General features: G+C 44.9%; 1 protein-coding gene across 1 annotated transcript; it reads right to left on the bottom strand.

Annotated features, from left to right (window-relative positions):
- Positions 1-220: 220 nt before the first annotated feature.
- On the bottom strand, positions 221-10,513 carry st3gal2 (ST3 beta-galactoside alpha-2,3-sialyltransferase 2). The gene is made up of 6 exons (XM_052465704.1): positions 10,056-10,513; positions 7,199-7,392; positions 5,677-5,856; positions 5,187-5,232; positions 3,542-3,661; positions 221-3,308 (listed from the first exon to the last, which is right to left on the bottom strand). The coding sequence occupies exons 1-6, from the start codon at positions 10,398-10,400 to the stop codon at positions 3,135-3,137; spliced, it is 1,059 nt and encodes a 352-aa protein (XP_052321664.1). The 5' UTR covers positions 10,401-10,513; the 3' UTR covers positions 221-3,134.
- Between the last annotated feature and the right edge of the window lie 1,721 nt (positions 10,514-12,234).

Here is a 12,234-nt window from a genome sequence, read left to right as displayed (position 1 = left end):
CTGTAGAAAAGATGCAGAAAACCACAATTTTTTCATGTTGCTTTTATTTTCACAACAGCATGTGATTAAAAACAGTCCATCACACACACTGAGGTTTTAAGTAGTAAGGAGAGAGTGCTTACAACCAATGACAGTCATAATACTAATGAGGATACTATTGGTAATAATGATAGTAACACTGATGGTACCATCAGTCTGTCAGTATATATTGTTGTTGTGCACAAGAGACCTCTAATGAAGAGCTGGAGATGAAACCATAAAAACACTGCAACAGCATAGATGCTTCATAAGAGACCATTCAGTTATCACTAGAAGCCACTCAAGCCAGACCCGATGAACTCAAATACATTCAAAACTATCCATTACGGAATAATACTATCAGGGACAGCAGAGTTGAAAGGGATTTCTCACCTTTTACACAGTCAGTTTCCCACAGTGTACCCAGCAATCAAACAACATATTGGGGAACATACTGTATCCTTATGCACTTTGAGCTAAAATGTGGCGTTCAGCTTCAATGTGCTAGCTTTATTGATACAGTAGATATGGGTATTGTCCTGTTGTATAAACAGTTATTACAAAAGTAATTCGGAGTAACGGAATTAAAGTTATGTCCAATCATTAGAACAATGTCCATTGTGTTTGATTCTCTTTGAGTATGTATTGCACATTTTATTTCTGGCGTAGTCAGTAGGTTCACCCAGGAAAGTGTTGGGTATACTTACTAAGAAACATTCCATGTAAAACACAGACATAAGGTGGAGACATGTTTTAACCACTAGACACAATGCCATCGGCTGTCATCTTGAACACGATACGACAGCAGATACGAATCACAGACACAATAGCAAAACACTGCTTGAGAAGAGCAAATGAATACAACCATAATCATCAACTTTACCCATTTCTAGTCACAGATAAGAGTTGATTTTCTTTCATCTCTAGATAATGAGTTGTTTAAAAAGCAACCGCATAAAGGAAGCCTCTCTACGTGGCTCCAAGAGAAAGGCAGAGTGAATCATATGGGTCCAGAAGGCACAGCTCTCAGCCAGGCGAGACCAGAGGGGGTGGGTATAATATAAGGTGTATCGTCTAAGTCAGAGAAGACATTTGAAGCCCTCAGAATATGTGTATGTGTGTAAGAGACATGGCTGACACGCTGTTATGATCACAATAGCAGTACCCATAGTAGAAGGGGCTTTGGGTTTGTGTGAATGTCCAGTGCAGACTAAATCAAGCTTAAGGTAGCACACGTGTACTGAGGTTTATGGTGCACTGCAGGAAAGGTATGTCCAACACTGGGACAAGGCACGCAAGCATGGATGTGTGTGTGTGTTGGATGTGTGTGTGTGTGTGTTGTCACATTGCTGTACATTTCTGATATGTGTCTATTTTGTTATGAGAGGGGTCTAACTGAAAATCTCACTTTGACAACACTAAGTAAATCACACAATTTTGTTTACAGCACTCTCTCTCACACACACTAGTAAGGAGTGAGGGCTGATAAAAACTCACTGGCACTCCGTAGATATCCTTAAAGTATGTGTGTCAGGTAGAGACACATACCTGAAACAAAACAAAAATTCCACACAGAAATGAGTATGTATAGGAATCAGTTACAGTGATCTGCCCAACTCAATGTCAGAGTGTCAGATAAGAACTCCATGATGTGCAAAGGATAGATATAATACAAGTATATCATACAGTACATAATGGTATATACCATATTTATGATATCATCATAGGATTACACAACAGCAGAAATCCTTAACTGAATGTCACATTGCCAAACTGGCTAATAACTACTGCAGCCAGGACTAAAAACAGTTTTTACATTTAACTAAACTAGCACACGCCCTTATCCAGAGCTACTTACAAAAGCAATAGGGTTAAGTGTGTTGCTCAAGAGCACAGACAGATTTCTAACCGAGTCAGCTCAGGGATTTGAACCAGCAACCTTTCAGTTACTGGCCGACACTCTTAATTGCTAGACTACCTGCCTAGACTACCCGCTAAGCTACCTACCTTTTTAGAGTTCCTAAACTCTGATCTGAAAATATAGTGGCATTTTTTAATAGCAGTCGGGTTAGTTATGTTGTGCCATATTACTTTCCATTATCAAGTGGCCATCATTAGACACAGAGGAGGCAGCCTTCAGTTTGTCCTATGTACATATAATGTATGGGCCTCAGAGTGATGCAGTATCCCTTAATAGGCAGCAGGAGGCAGCAGGTCATTTTAGTGTGAGCTCTTTGTACTCAGTCCTATACTTAGTGGTATTAGCTCTAAATGACCAAGAACATTGTGTGAACAGTGTATGTGTGGAAGAGTGTGTGTGTATGTTAATGAGTGAGTAGTGTTAGTCTTATATGTCTGCTTGTGTTGTTGTTGACCATGTGTAAGCCTCTCCCCGATCCACCTAATTAGCAGGATGATTAGTCACTTAAAATGGTTAAAACAAATCAAACGGTTAATACTGTATATGTGGTCAAATCCCTGTGGGCCGTACATACCTTCAACATGATAGTCATATAATTACAACAGTAAGCCTCTGGGCTTCCAACCACGTAAACTTCAACTACCTAGTACTCCCAGCTCCGAGGGGCAAGGGGGCTTTAACAGCAGCTATACAGGTGGGTGTGAACACGGCAGGGGTAGATCAGTGTCCGTCACTTGTTGCCATGACATTTAGGGTGGTGGCTACAGAGTGGGAGGGGGGATGAGTCTCTGGGTGTGAGACCCCTAAGGCGTGTGATGACTCAACCCCTTGTGGATGAGCAGGAGGTGGGATTGTGGATGGGACCGGTTCACAGGTCCATATAGTGGCTAGGGCCAGACTTCTCCACCCCCACTACATTATTCCTATAGTTCTGACCGTTCATTTCTCCTCAGGGCTGAGGGCTATGGAGGTAGGCCTGTTGGGGGCAGAGTGTGTAGTCACATGTAGTTCCACTCACAACCATCAGCATCTTACCCTCCTGCACAATGGGAACAGGGTCATCAGGCAATGTATGATCTAGTGTTATGGAACCCTCTCTACGCAAATCCCAAAGAAACAGATAACTAAGCACATAAAGATGGTGGTGATGGTTACTCTAGTGTTCCTGTAAGCCAGCCCACCACACCTCCAGCCTTCACTTTCCTGGAAAAACTGTGATCTTTCCGGCCTTCGCCAGCGAATCAATGATCTGGGCCTCGTAGTCTGCATCATGTACCCCTGTTTTCCGGAACTCTCCAGAGTAGCGGTTCTGCTCCCAATAATGGTGCCAGTTGCCTCGACTGTCAGCGCCAAAGCCAAAAACATTCACCTGGAAAACAAGACCAAGGTTTTCAAACATTACAGATAGACCAACAAATCCTGTTCATGTCAAACCTAACAGACCGAGAGACGTGTGTGTGTGTGTGTGTGTGTGTGTGTGTGTGTGTGTGTGTGTGTGTGTGTGTGTGTGTGTGTGTGTGTGTGTGTGTGTGTGTGTGTGTGTGTGTGTGTGTGTGTGTGTGTGTGTGTGTGTGTGTGTGTGTGTGTGTGTGAGTGCCTCACTTCGTCACACACGTGCAGAGCGAAGAACAGAACCAGCATGCCTGTGGAGGGATAGCGTCCGTGGTGCCTGGTCCAGCGGTCATGGATGTACTTGAAGAAGGCTGGGTTAAAAATCTGAACCTGTGGAGGTAAACAGTTTGTAAAGAGTTGACTTACCATTTATTAATAATTCTTCCTACATTTGTAAATGTCAATAAGAAATCACTAAATAGCCATTTACACATTTAAACATTTGTAATTATTTATTCATGATTTATATGATAATGAATAAGGTGTTTGATCATAGTATGTCCACAATTATTAATAATGTTCTAATAATGTACCAGTTATAAAGTAGTTATTGTCAATTCATAAGATTATTTATAAGGTATTTATATATATCATGAATGGGATATTTATAAATTGTGAAATGAATGCATTTGTAAATGTCATTACATACACTTAATTCTTCAGTTGTTGATTAATGTAGAGCCTTAAGAAACATTTAGTAACTATATATACTTTATAAACATTTATATATTTCTTGTTACTCCCCAAAAGCTGGCTACATTAGTAGACAATACCTAAAGCTCCACCAACGGCTAGAAATAACCTAAAACATGATATGGTCAAATATCAAATAAAAAGTATGCAATACAAGGTAGAACATCTATTTAAATTAAAAACAGAGCATCTACAGAATCGCATTCATTTCTTCCTTGAACAATTTCAGTTATATATTTCCTAAGGTTCACAACTGCAGCAATTAACAAAGACCTGATAAATCACAAGTGATCATCAACCATCGGCAACTTGCACTTGACCCAAAAGCATATGTGCAGTGCCATATGGCCGTTTAACACTGAAATAGCCGGGCCTCGATTAATAAAAATAGCTGGCAATGACTCAGCCTTGGGGCAGCTACATTTTAACAGAGCCATTTTCTTCCTTCGTTTAGGCAGGTCTAAAGAAACATTAGGATATTAAGACTTTTGCACATTTTTGGTTGACTGAGTGAGGGAAATGCTGTAAATTATGAGGACTCGATGTATTGTGAAAGATGAGACGTTGAGGATTGTAAATACTGCTTTGATGTCATGCAAGCAAGCCAAACACCCGTCCAAACGTGCACTTCACATTTCCATATCATAAGAGTCATGTCATATACAGCGTCAACGTTTATGATCATTATGTTTGTAAACTTATAAGATGACATAGCGTCATCCCTTAGGTTATTCTGAACAGAATGAGCCTGCTTATCTACGTTGAAGAAAATTGGCGCGACACACGCACCTGTATGCAAATTATGATCCGTTTCCATGAATTGCATTGTGAAAGCCTATCTATCGTATTGTATAACTTAGCTAGTCGTTCTGGCTAATAGAATAAGCTTTTAAATTATGGCCACCGGACCCAGATTTCGATTTATAATCGACCGCTTTTGGATTGCATGTGTGATAGATATCAGGGATGCAGGGCTGTGTTCCAAACGAAACAACTACAAGTGTGCTTGCTCTAGTTCCTCAACAGCACAGCTACACTCTTAGAATAAAATGTGCTATCTAGCACCTAAAAGGGTTCTTCAGCTACAATTATGTTCTGTTGAAAAGTACCATTGACTGATACATATAAGAGATCGGAGAGATTCTGATGATAGACGTAGTACCTTGTCTTTGTCCACCCGTAGAAACTGCTTCACAGGGGCGTAGGTACTGAGAGAGAGAGAGAGAGTGAGATGAAACACTCTTTTATCCTTTACTTTCTAAATTGCTTTTAAGTGATCATTCACAGATGGCACGTTCCCGTGTTTCCACAGAGAGAGTGCTCTGTTGATGATGTGCTCTGACCTGGACTGGGAGGAGAGAGCGAAGAGAGAGCGAGAGAGAGAGTGGCACTGTGCTTGTGAAGGTGTGAAGCAGCAGGTCACTTTGAACATGTGAACAAAATCTGCTAGTGTGAAAACATGTGTGTGTTAAAGCAATATAAATGGAGCTGGATTGAGTTTGAATGTGTAGCACTGTGTGTGTGTGAGTGTGAGTGTGAGTGTGTGTGTGTGTGTGTGTGTGTGTGTGTGTGTGTGTGTGTGTGTGTGTGTGTGAGTGTGAGTGTGTGTGTGTGTGTGTGTGTGTGTGTGTGTGTGTGAGCATTGTTCTTACAAGCGGATCTGTCCAGTGGAGAGTGCGCTGGTGATCCACAGCAGGTCCAGGGTCTTGAAGGGCACCAGGACGAAGCTGACATTGGCTGCCAGGTTCTTGGCACTCTCTGGGTACATGAAGTGGTGAGTGGTGTGGCTGCCTGCATCCTCCTCATAGCCCACCGTGGGAGCCAGGTTGATCCTGAAGGACACAGACAGGACAGACACAGGGAATTAGACCATGCTGGAAGTAACTCGACAGACAGACAGACAGACAGACAGACAGACAGACAGACAGACAGACAGACAGACAGACAGACAGACAGACAGACAGACAGACAGACAGACAGACAGACAGACAGACAGACAGACAGACAGACAGACAGACAGACAGACAGACAGACAGACAGACAGACAGACAGACAGACAGACAGACAGACAGACAGACAGACAGACAGACAGACAGACAGACAGACAGACAGACAGACAGACAGACAGACAGACAGACAGACAGACAGACAGACAGACAGACAGACAGACAGACAGACAGACAGACAGACAGACTGACAGACTGACTGACTGACTGACTGACTGACTGACTGACTGACTGACTGACTGACTGACTGACTGACTGACTGACTGACTGACTGACTGACTGACTGACTGACAGACTGACTGACTGACTGACTGACTGACTGACTGACTGACTGACTGACTGACTGACTGACTGACTGACTGACTGACTGACTGACTGACTGACTGACTGACTGACTGACTGACTGACTGACTGACTGACTGACTGACTGACTGACTGACTGACTGACTGACTGACTGACTAGTAGCTGGTTGGGCCCACGCAGGCAGGCTTCAGAAGGTAGCAAATGGCTGCTGATCCCTGGATGCTGTGCTGAGTTTCATTTCTGTTATTTATCCACCCACACACATTCTACTGTCATTAAAAACACTCTCTCTTTCCCCTCTCTCATATGCAAACCCACTGCCATGCTTAGATATTGTCACTGATTGTCTCCATCCCTGTCCATGGATTGCATATATGTTATGTGTGTGTGCAATTGTATAGTGGACTGTATGCATGGCTGTGCATGTGTAATGTTTGTGTGAGTATATGCTATGTATGTGTCTGTCGGTCTGTGTGTGTTTGCAGACAGACAGGGAGAGGGATTAGCTCAGTAGGATTTAGTGCATTACCGTTATAATCTATATGTTTTGCTGCCTTTATCTTCTTAAGACACAAAGCTGCAGCCGAGGGAGAGCTGCTGGTCACATGACCAATTATCCAGCCAATGAGGAGGGAAGATTTCATCAAACATAATCAGACTCAAGACATCAGCAGAACCCATTGTTGAGGACACCCTACGCCCCCTCCCCACCCACCATAAGGGTACACAATGTTCTGTAGAGATACGAAAGCTTACAATCGTAGTATTATACACGGTATAATACAACTTAATTAACAGCTAATAAACAGATTTAGAAAACAAGCATCCTCTTTCTCTCCCACTCCCTCTCCTTCCCTTCCTCACCTCATGATGTAGTTGTGGCCGTCTATGGTGGGCCCATACCCAGCCCCACGCATGTTGCCTGAGTTCCCCACCACTGCACAGCGCAGGCAGCGGGCGGGGTCCCAAGAGCCGTAGGGGGAGCGGCCTGGGATCACCTGGAACAGCCGCAGCAACACCTGCTGGATAGTGTGGGGCTTGAACTGAGGCTGCAGCATCTACATGCAGGGGGCGACAGAGAGGCAGCACGGTCAGGAGAGCAGGCAGGGGCAGTACCATAGACTCATATGGGAGGACAGGCCACTGAGACTGGCTGAGGAGAGGGGGATGGGATGGGAGAAGAAGAGGTGGTTCTGAGGGCAGAAAAGGACACTCTTTCCTCCACCAGGATGTCAAAATAGGGCAGATGGGGAGGGTGTAGTAGTGATTCATGAAAAAAAGAATAGGAAACTGAATATTTAAATGAACGTGAAAAGAGGTGAGATGTTTTGGGGGGAATTGGATGAGAGAGGACATCTATGTGTAAACACTGAAGGTGAAAATGAGAGGCTGTTGTTCAACACCTGGCTATCTGAGCGCCTCCCAACAAAGAAACAGAATAGTTCCATCAGACTATTGGCACCTCCTTCAAATACCTCTCCCTCTCCCACCAGCAACCCTGTTTCTCTCTCTCGCACAGCTGCTCCCCCCTGCCACCTCCTCCCCAATTCTCAGTTTCCCATACATGACCCTCTCACTGTCTCTCTCTTTTCCTCACCCCCATTGCTCCCCCTCTATCCTTTCCTCTATCTCTCTTGCTCCCTCTCTCATCTCTCTCCCTCTCCTCGATGCCAACGCCTGGCACTGCACAGCGGATTTCTGCAGGGTCACTAATTCTTGGCAGATGTTTAGTGGGCACTGCTGCTGTCAGACAGTGTCTTTCATGCTCTGCTCCTGCTCTGCTCCTCTCAGGCTTCATTGTAGAGAAACTATGACTATACTCTTCAATGCACCTCTCCCTTATACCAGGTATATACACTGAGTGGCGCAGCGGTCTAAGGCCAGTCCCTGGTTTGAATCCAGGCTGTATCACAGGCTGTATCACTGTCTAGAAGGCCAGCATCCTGGAATCGCCTCTTCACGGTTGACATTGAGACTGGTGTTTTGCGAATACTATTTAATGAAGCTGCCATTTGAGGAATTGTGAGGTGTCTGTTTCTCAAACTAGACAATCTAATGTACTTGTCCTCTTGCTCAGTTGTGCACCGGGGCCTCCCACTCCTCTTTCTATTCTGGTTAGTGCCAGTTTGCGCTGTTCTGTGAAGGGAGTAGTAAACAGCGTTGTACGAGATATTCAGTTTCTTGGCAATTTCTCGCACGGAATAGCCTTAATTTCTCAGAACAAGAATAGACTGACGAGTTTCAAAAGAAAGTTATTTGTTTCTGGCCATTTTGAGCCTGTAATCGAACCCACAAATGCTGATGCTCCAGATACTAAACTAGACGAAAGAAGGTCAGATTTATTGCTTCTTTAACAACAGTTTTCAGCTGTGCTAACATAATTGCAAAATGGTTTTCTAATGATCAATTAGCCTTTTAAATTATAAACTTGGATTAGCTAAGCGATGGTTGCTGATAATGGGCCTCTGTACGCCTATGTAGATATTCCATTAAAAAAATCTGCTGTTTCCAGCTACAATAGTCATTTAGAACATATTTTTTTACCTTCATTTAACCAGGCAAGTCAGTTAAGAACATATTCTTATTTTCATGGACGGCCTAGGAACAGTGTTCAGGGGCAGAACGACAGATTTGTACCTTGTCAGCTCGGGGGTTTGAACTCGCAACCTTCCGGTTACTAGTCCAACGCTCTAACCACTAGGCTACGCTGCCGCCCCAAACATTGACAACGTCTACACTGTATTTCTGATCAATTTGATGATGGACAAAAATGGACAAAAAATTTGCTTTTCTTTCAAAAACAAGGACATTTCTAAGTGACCCCAATTATTGAACTGTAGTGTATGTTATTTACCTTTGTGTAGAATAAGATCAATCAATCAATGTGCATGCAAAGAACACATTGAAACAAACCATTTATTTTAAATACCCACAATAGAGCATGTTGGGAAATATGACAGATGGTCAAGGTTTTTGCGAGTTTGTGCTGATTGTACTGTACCTTTATATCCCAAATATTGGGTAGAAAAGTGGACCATTATACTAGATTATCAACACATGTACCCTAAAAGGCACCGAATAGAGATTATATGTGTATGTCTGAAGGTACATTATGTGTATTTTTATATTTTTGTACCCCCGAGAACAATACTGTACTCTAATTGTACCCTTTTTTTGAGAGTGTAAGGGGCCAGCACTCTGCTCAAAGACTAGCCAATTCCATAAGAGATATGTTCCTAAAACAATATATTCTAACCAACTCAAAATTGCAGACTTTCATTTGTCCGGAGATGCATTAATCCTAATCTATGCACTCCTTCACCTTTCCCTACCTCATTAGTTCCTCCTCTCTCTAACCTCGTTTACTTTACACTGTTTCGGCACTGGCCGGTCTACTTCTGTTTACAATCTCACCTAATTATCCAGTGGGATATATATAAAGCCAGCAGCTCAAGGACGTGACACTAAATAGGCTAAACCTCTGAACTCCCACCTCCTCGACGTTAGTGTTAGAAATAACAACCTCTTTTATCCAAGTGATCACATAGGCTTGATTTCCTGACAGTAATTCAAACAGAACTTCCAAGGACATTTACATTTACTCTGTCTTCTTTTAATATGATTGGCAGAGCTGCTCTCATTCTTTCCATGGAGACCAGGAGAATGAAAGAGGATGGGTAAAATGGAGTAAAAATAGGTGGTGTTCAACTGGATCACTTACCACCCACCAATAGTAGACATCTGAAGGCAGCTGGATGTTGTCCCGTGTCCACACGGGGGAAATGTCCGGGTCGTAGTTCTCATCAAACCAGTCCGACACCCCAGGGTCTCCCACACAGCGGGGGCAGGCACATGTCTTCTCCTGCTGGGTGCCCTCAAGAGGGCTTAGCTGGTGGGCACCAGCGTAGTTGGGCACTAGTTTAACTCGGCGAGACTCCTCCCATCCGGGTGGGTCCAGGTAGGGCAGGCCGACGCCCCCCCTCAGGGAGATGGAGAAGAACAGGGAGGTGAGAAAGACCAGGCCCAGGGAGCCCAGCAGCACCCACACCCTCAGTGAGCACCGCATGCCCCCTGCTCCACCGTCGCTAGACCCCGGCCGACACCCCCGCTCCACGCTGGCCCCGCCTGTCAACCAGGGCCTCAGCTTCCCTGACCTCTGGCCCCTCGCCCCCCCAGGGCCGCCCCACACCCAGCCCCAACCCCAGCGCCCCTCCCGGTGCTGGGTGACAGACGGCACCCGGCCCCCCACTGCCATGCACCGCTCCCTGCCACTGTCCCCACCCTACTGGCCTCAGCTCCACTCAGCGTGCAGGCTGGCTCACGCTGGCTCAGAGAGAACACTCTTCCAGTCCGTCAAACAGAGAGAGGGAGAGCCGCTGCACCACAGTGTGTCTCCCAGTGTCTCACACTAAACAGTTTCTCCCAGAGTTGTGTGTTGCTCCCTTCACTCTCTGTCTCTCCACACGTTGCTGCCGCTCTTCACACCTTCCACCCAGCCCCGACTTTCCACACACAGCACTGCTCAAGTCCTGGATGGGAGCTCCAGCAGAGTGTCTGCACATAAAAAACTGACGAACTCAACACAAATTGTACACTGTTAGTCTGAGAACCTGTCAGAGCCTATCACGCTCCGTTAACCTTGGTTAGCAGTCGTATCCACCTACAGTGATATCCATGGTAAAAGTCAGGTACTGAGTCATTAGTGTCATCTCAGAGTAGCAGAGCTACTCAGGACCTTGGGTTCAGCTCTGAAACATAGGGTCTGGAGCCCTGTAGTCTAGTTCTCATTGAGGCTGTGAGTGGTGTGTGTCCCTGTGTTGGCAGACTGAGCATCTACCAGCCCTTCTAATGCCCTGGGTCCAGGTTCTCTGTCTAAATTCCAGTGGTTTTCAGAATACAGTAATACAGTAAAACCCCGAAAGTAATCAAAGCATTCTGACCATAATAACAAAGGGGACTGACCCAGAATCTTAAGAAAAGTAGATATGGTGACCTTAAAACAGCTTACCAATTAATGATCTCCAAGGAACCGTGAGGCAATGAGTGACTGGATTGAAAAAAAGATAAACCAATCAAAATCAAAAAATCCCATCACTCCATCTGGCACTGATCGTCAAACAGGACAGCAGGGAAGTGAGGGGGCTCAGTAGCTGTCCAGCAGTGGAGATTATTTGTGTATATGTGTATGTGTGTGAGGCTGGGCCACTGCCTGCCAGTAGCAGGAGCAGTAGGGTTTAATTGAATTCTGCGGTGTGGTGTTGGTGGAAGTACAGATTGTGTCAGGATAATGTGCCCTGACCTGCTGTTCTGCCTAATCTGTAATCTCGATGCTGCGGTCGCCTGCCCACCACAGTGCCCGCTCTCTTCCAGCCAGATGCCAACCTTCTGCCCAGTGGCCCTCCAGTGCCCTTCAGAGTGGTTTAGTCCTGCTGTTAGCCAGTCCTTGGCTGTATGTGTGTCCACCTCTCGATCCCTGACACAAAGACAGCCTCACAGGGAAACAGAGGACCAGATAGACACCGTGGCCCCTGTAGCTCCTATATCTCCTGCTCCCTATCTACTTGTTTCCAGATCCCTGTCCCCCTGAGACACCAACACCCTGTTGTTCAGGAAGCAGTAGACCCCTGGAGAGAGGAGATAAAATAAGTGAGGGTGTGAATCAATAGTGCATTTATAACACACAGGCATTGTGGTGATTCCCAGGAATATAGATACTGACATTTACCTTGGTATTTGACTTTATGACAGTATTTGATTTTAAAGCTTTTGTGTCGTTCAAGGTATTGTGTCTGCTGTGAAGAAAGCCACGTCTGAGCCCCTCTCGGCCTTTACTCTTTCCCTTGGTCTTTATACACAAATACACAAAACAGAAGTAGAATTTGTCCTCACAGTATAGCAGA

The sequence above is a fragment of the Oncorhynchus keta genome, chromosome 17 (assembly GCF_023373465.1).
Source record: "Oncorhynchus keta strain PuntledgeMale-10-30-2019 chromosome 17, Oket_V2, whole genome shotgun sequence".
In the NCBI taxonomy this organism is placed as follows: Eukaryota; Metazoa; Chordata; class Actinopteri; order Salmoniformes; family Salmonidae; genus Oncorhynchus; species Oncorhynchus keta.
Note: the sequence above shows the minus strand (reverse complement) of the source record. Positions and strands in the feature narration are given on the sequence as shown.

Excerpts from the sequence above, each read along its gene's own strand:
- st3gal2 (XM_052465704.1), bottom strand. The coding sequence starts at position 10,400 with ATGCGGTGCTCACTGAGGGTGTGGGTGCTGCTGGGCTCCCTGGGCCTG. Across the intron at positions 7,393-10,055 it reads ATGTCTACTATTGGTGGGTG|ATGCTGCAGCCTCAGTTCAA; the intron begins GTAAGTGATCCA and ends CCCTGCATGTAG. Across the intron at positions 3,309-3,541 it reads CTCTGCACGTGTGTGACGAA|GTGAATGTTTTTGGCTTTGG; the intron begins GTGAGGCACTCA and ends CTTGTTTTCCAG.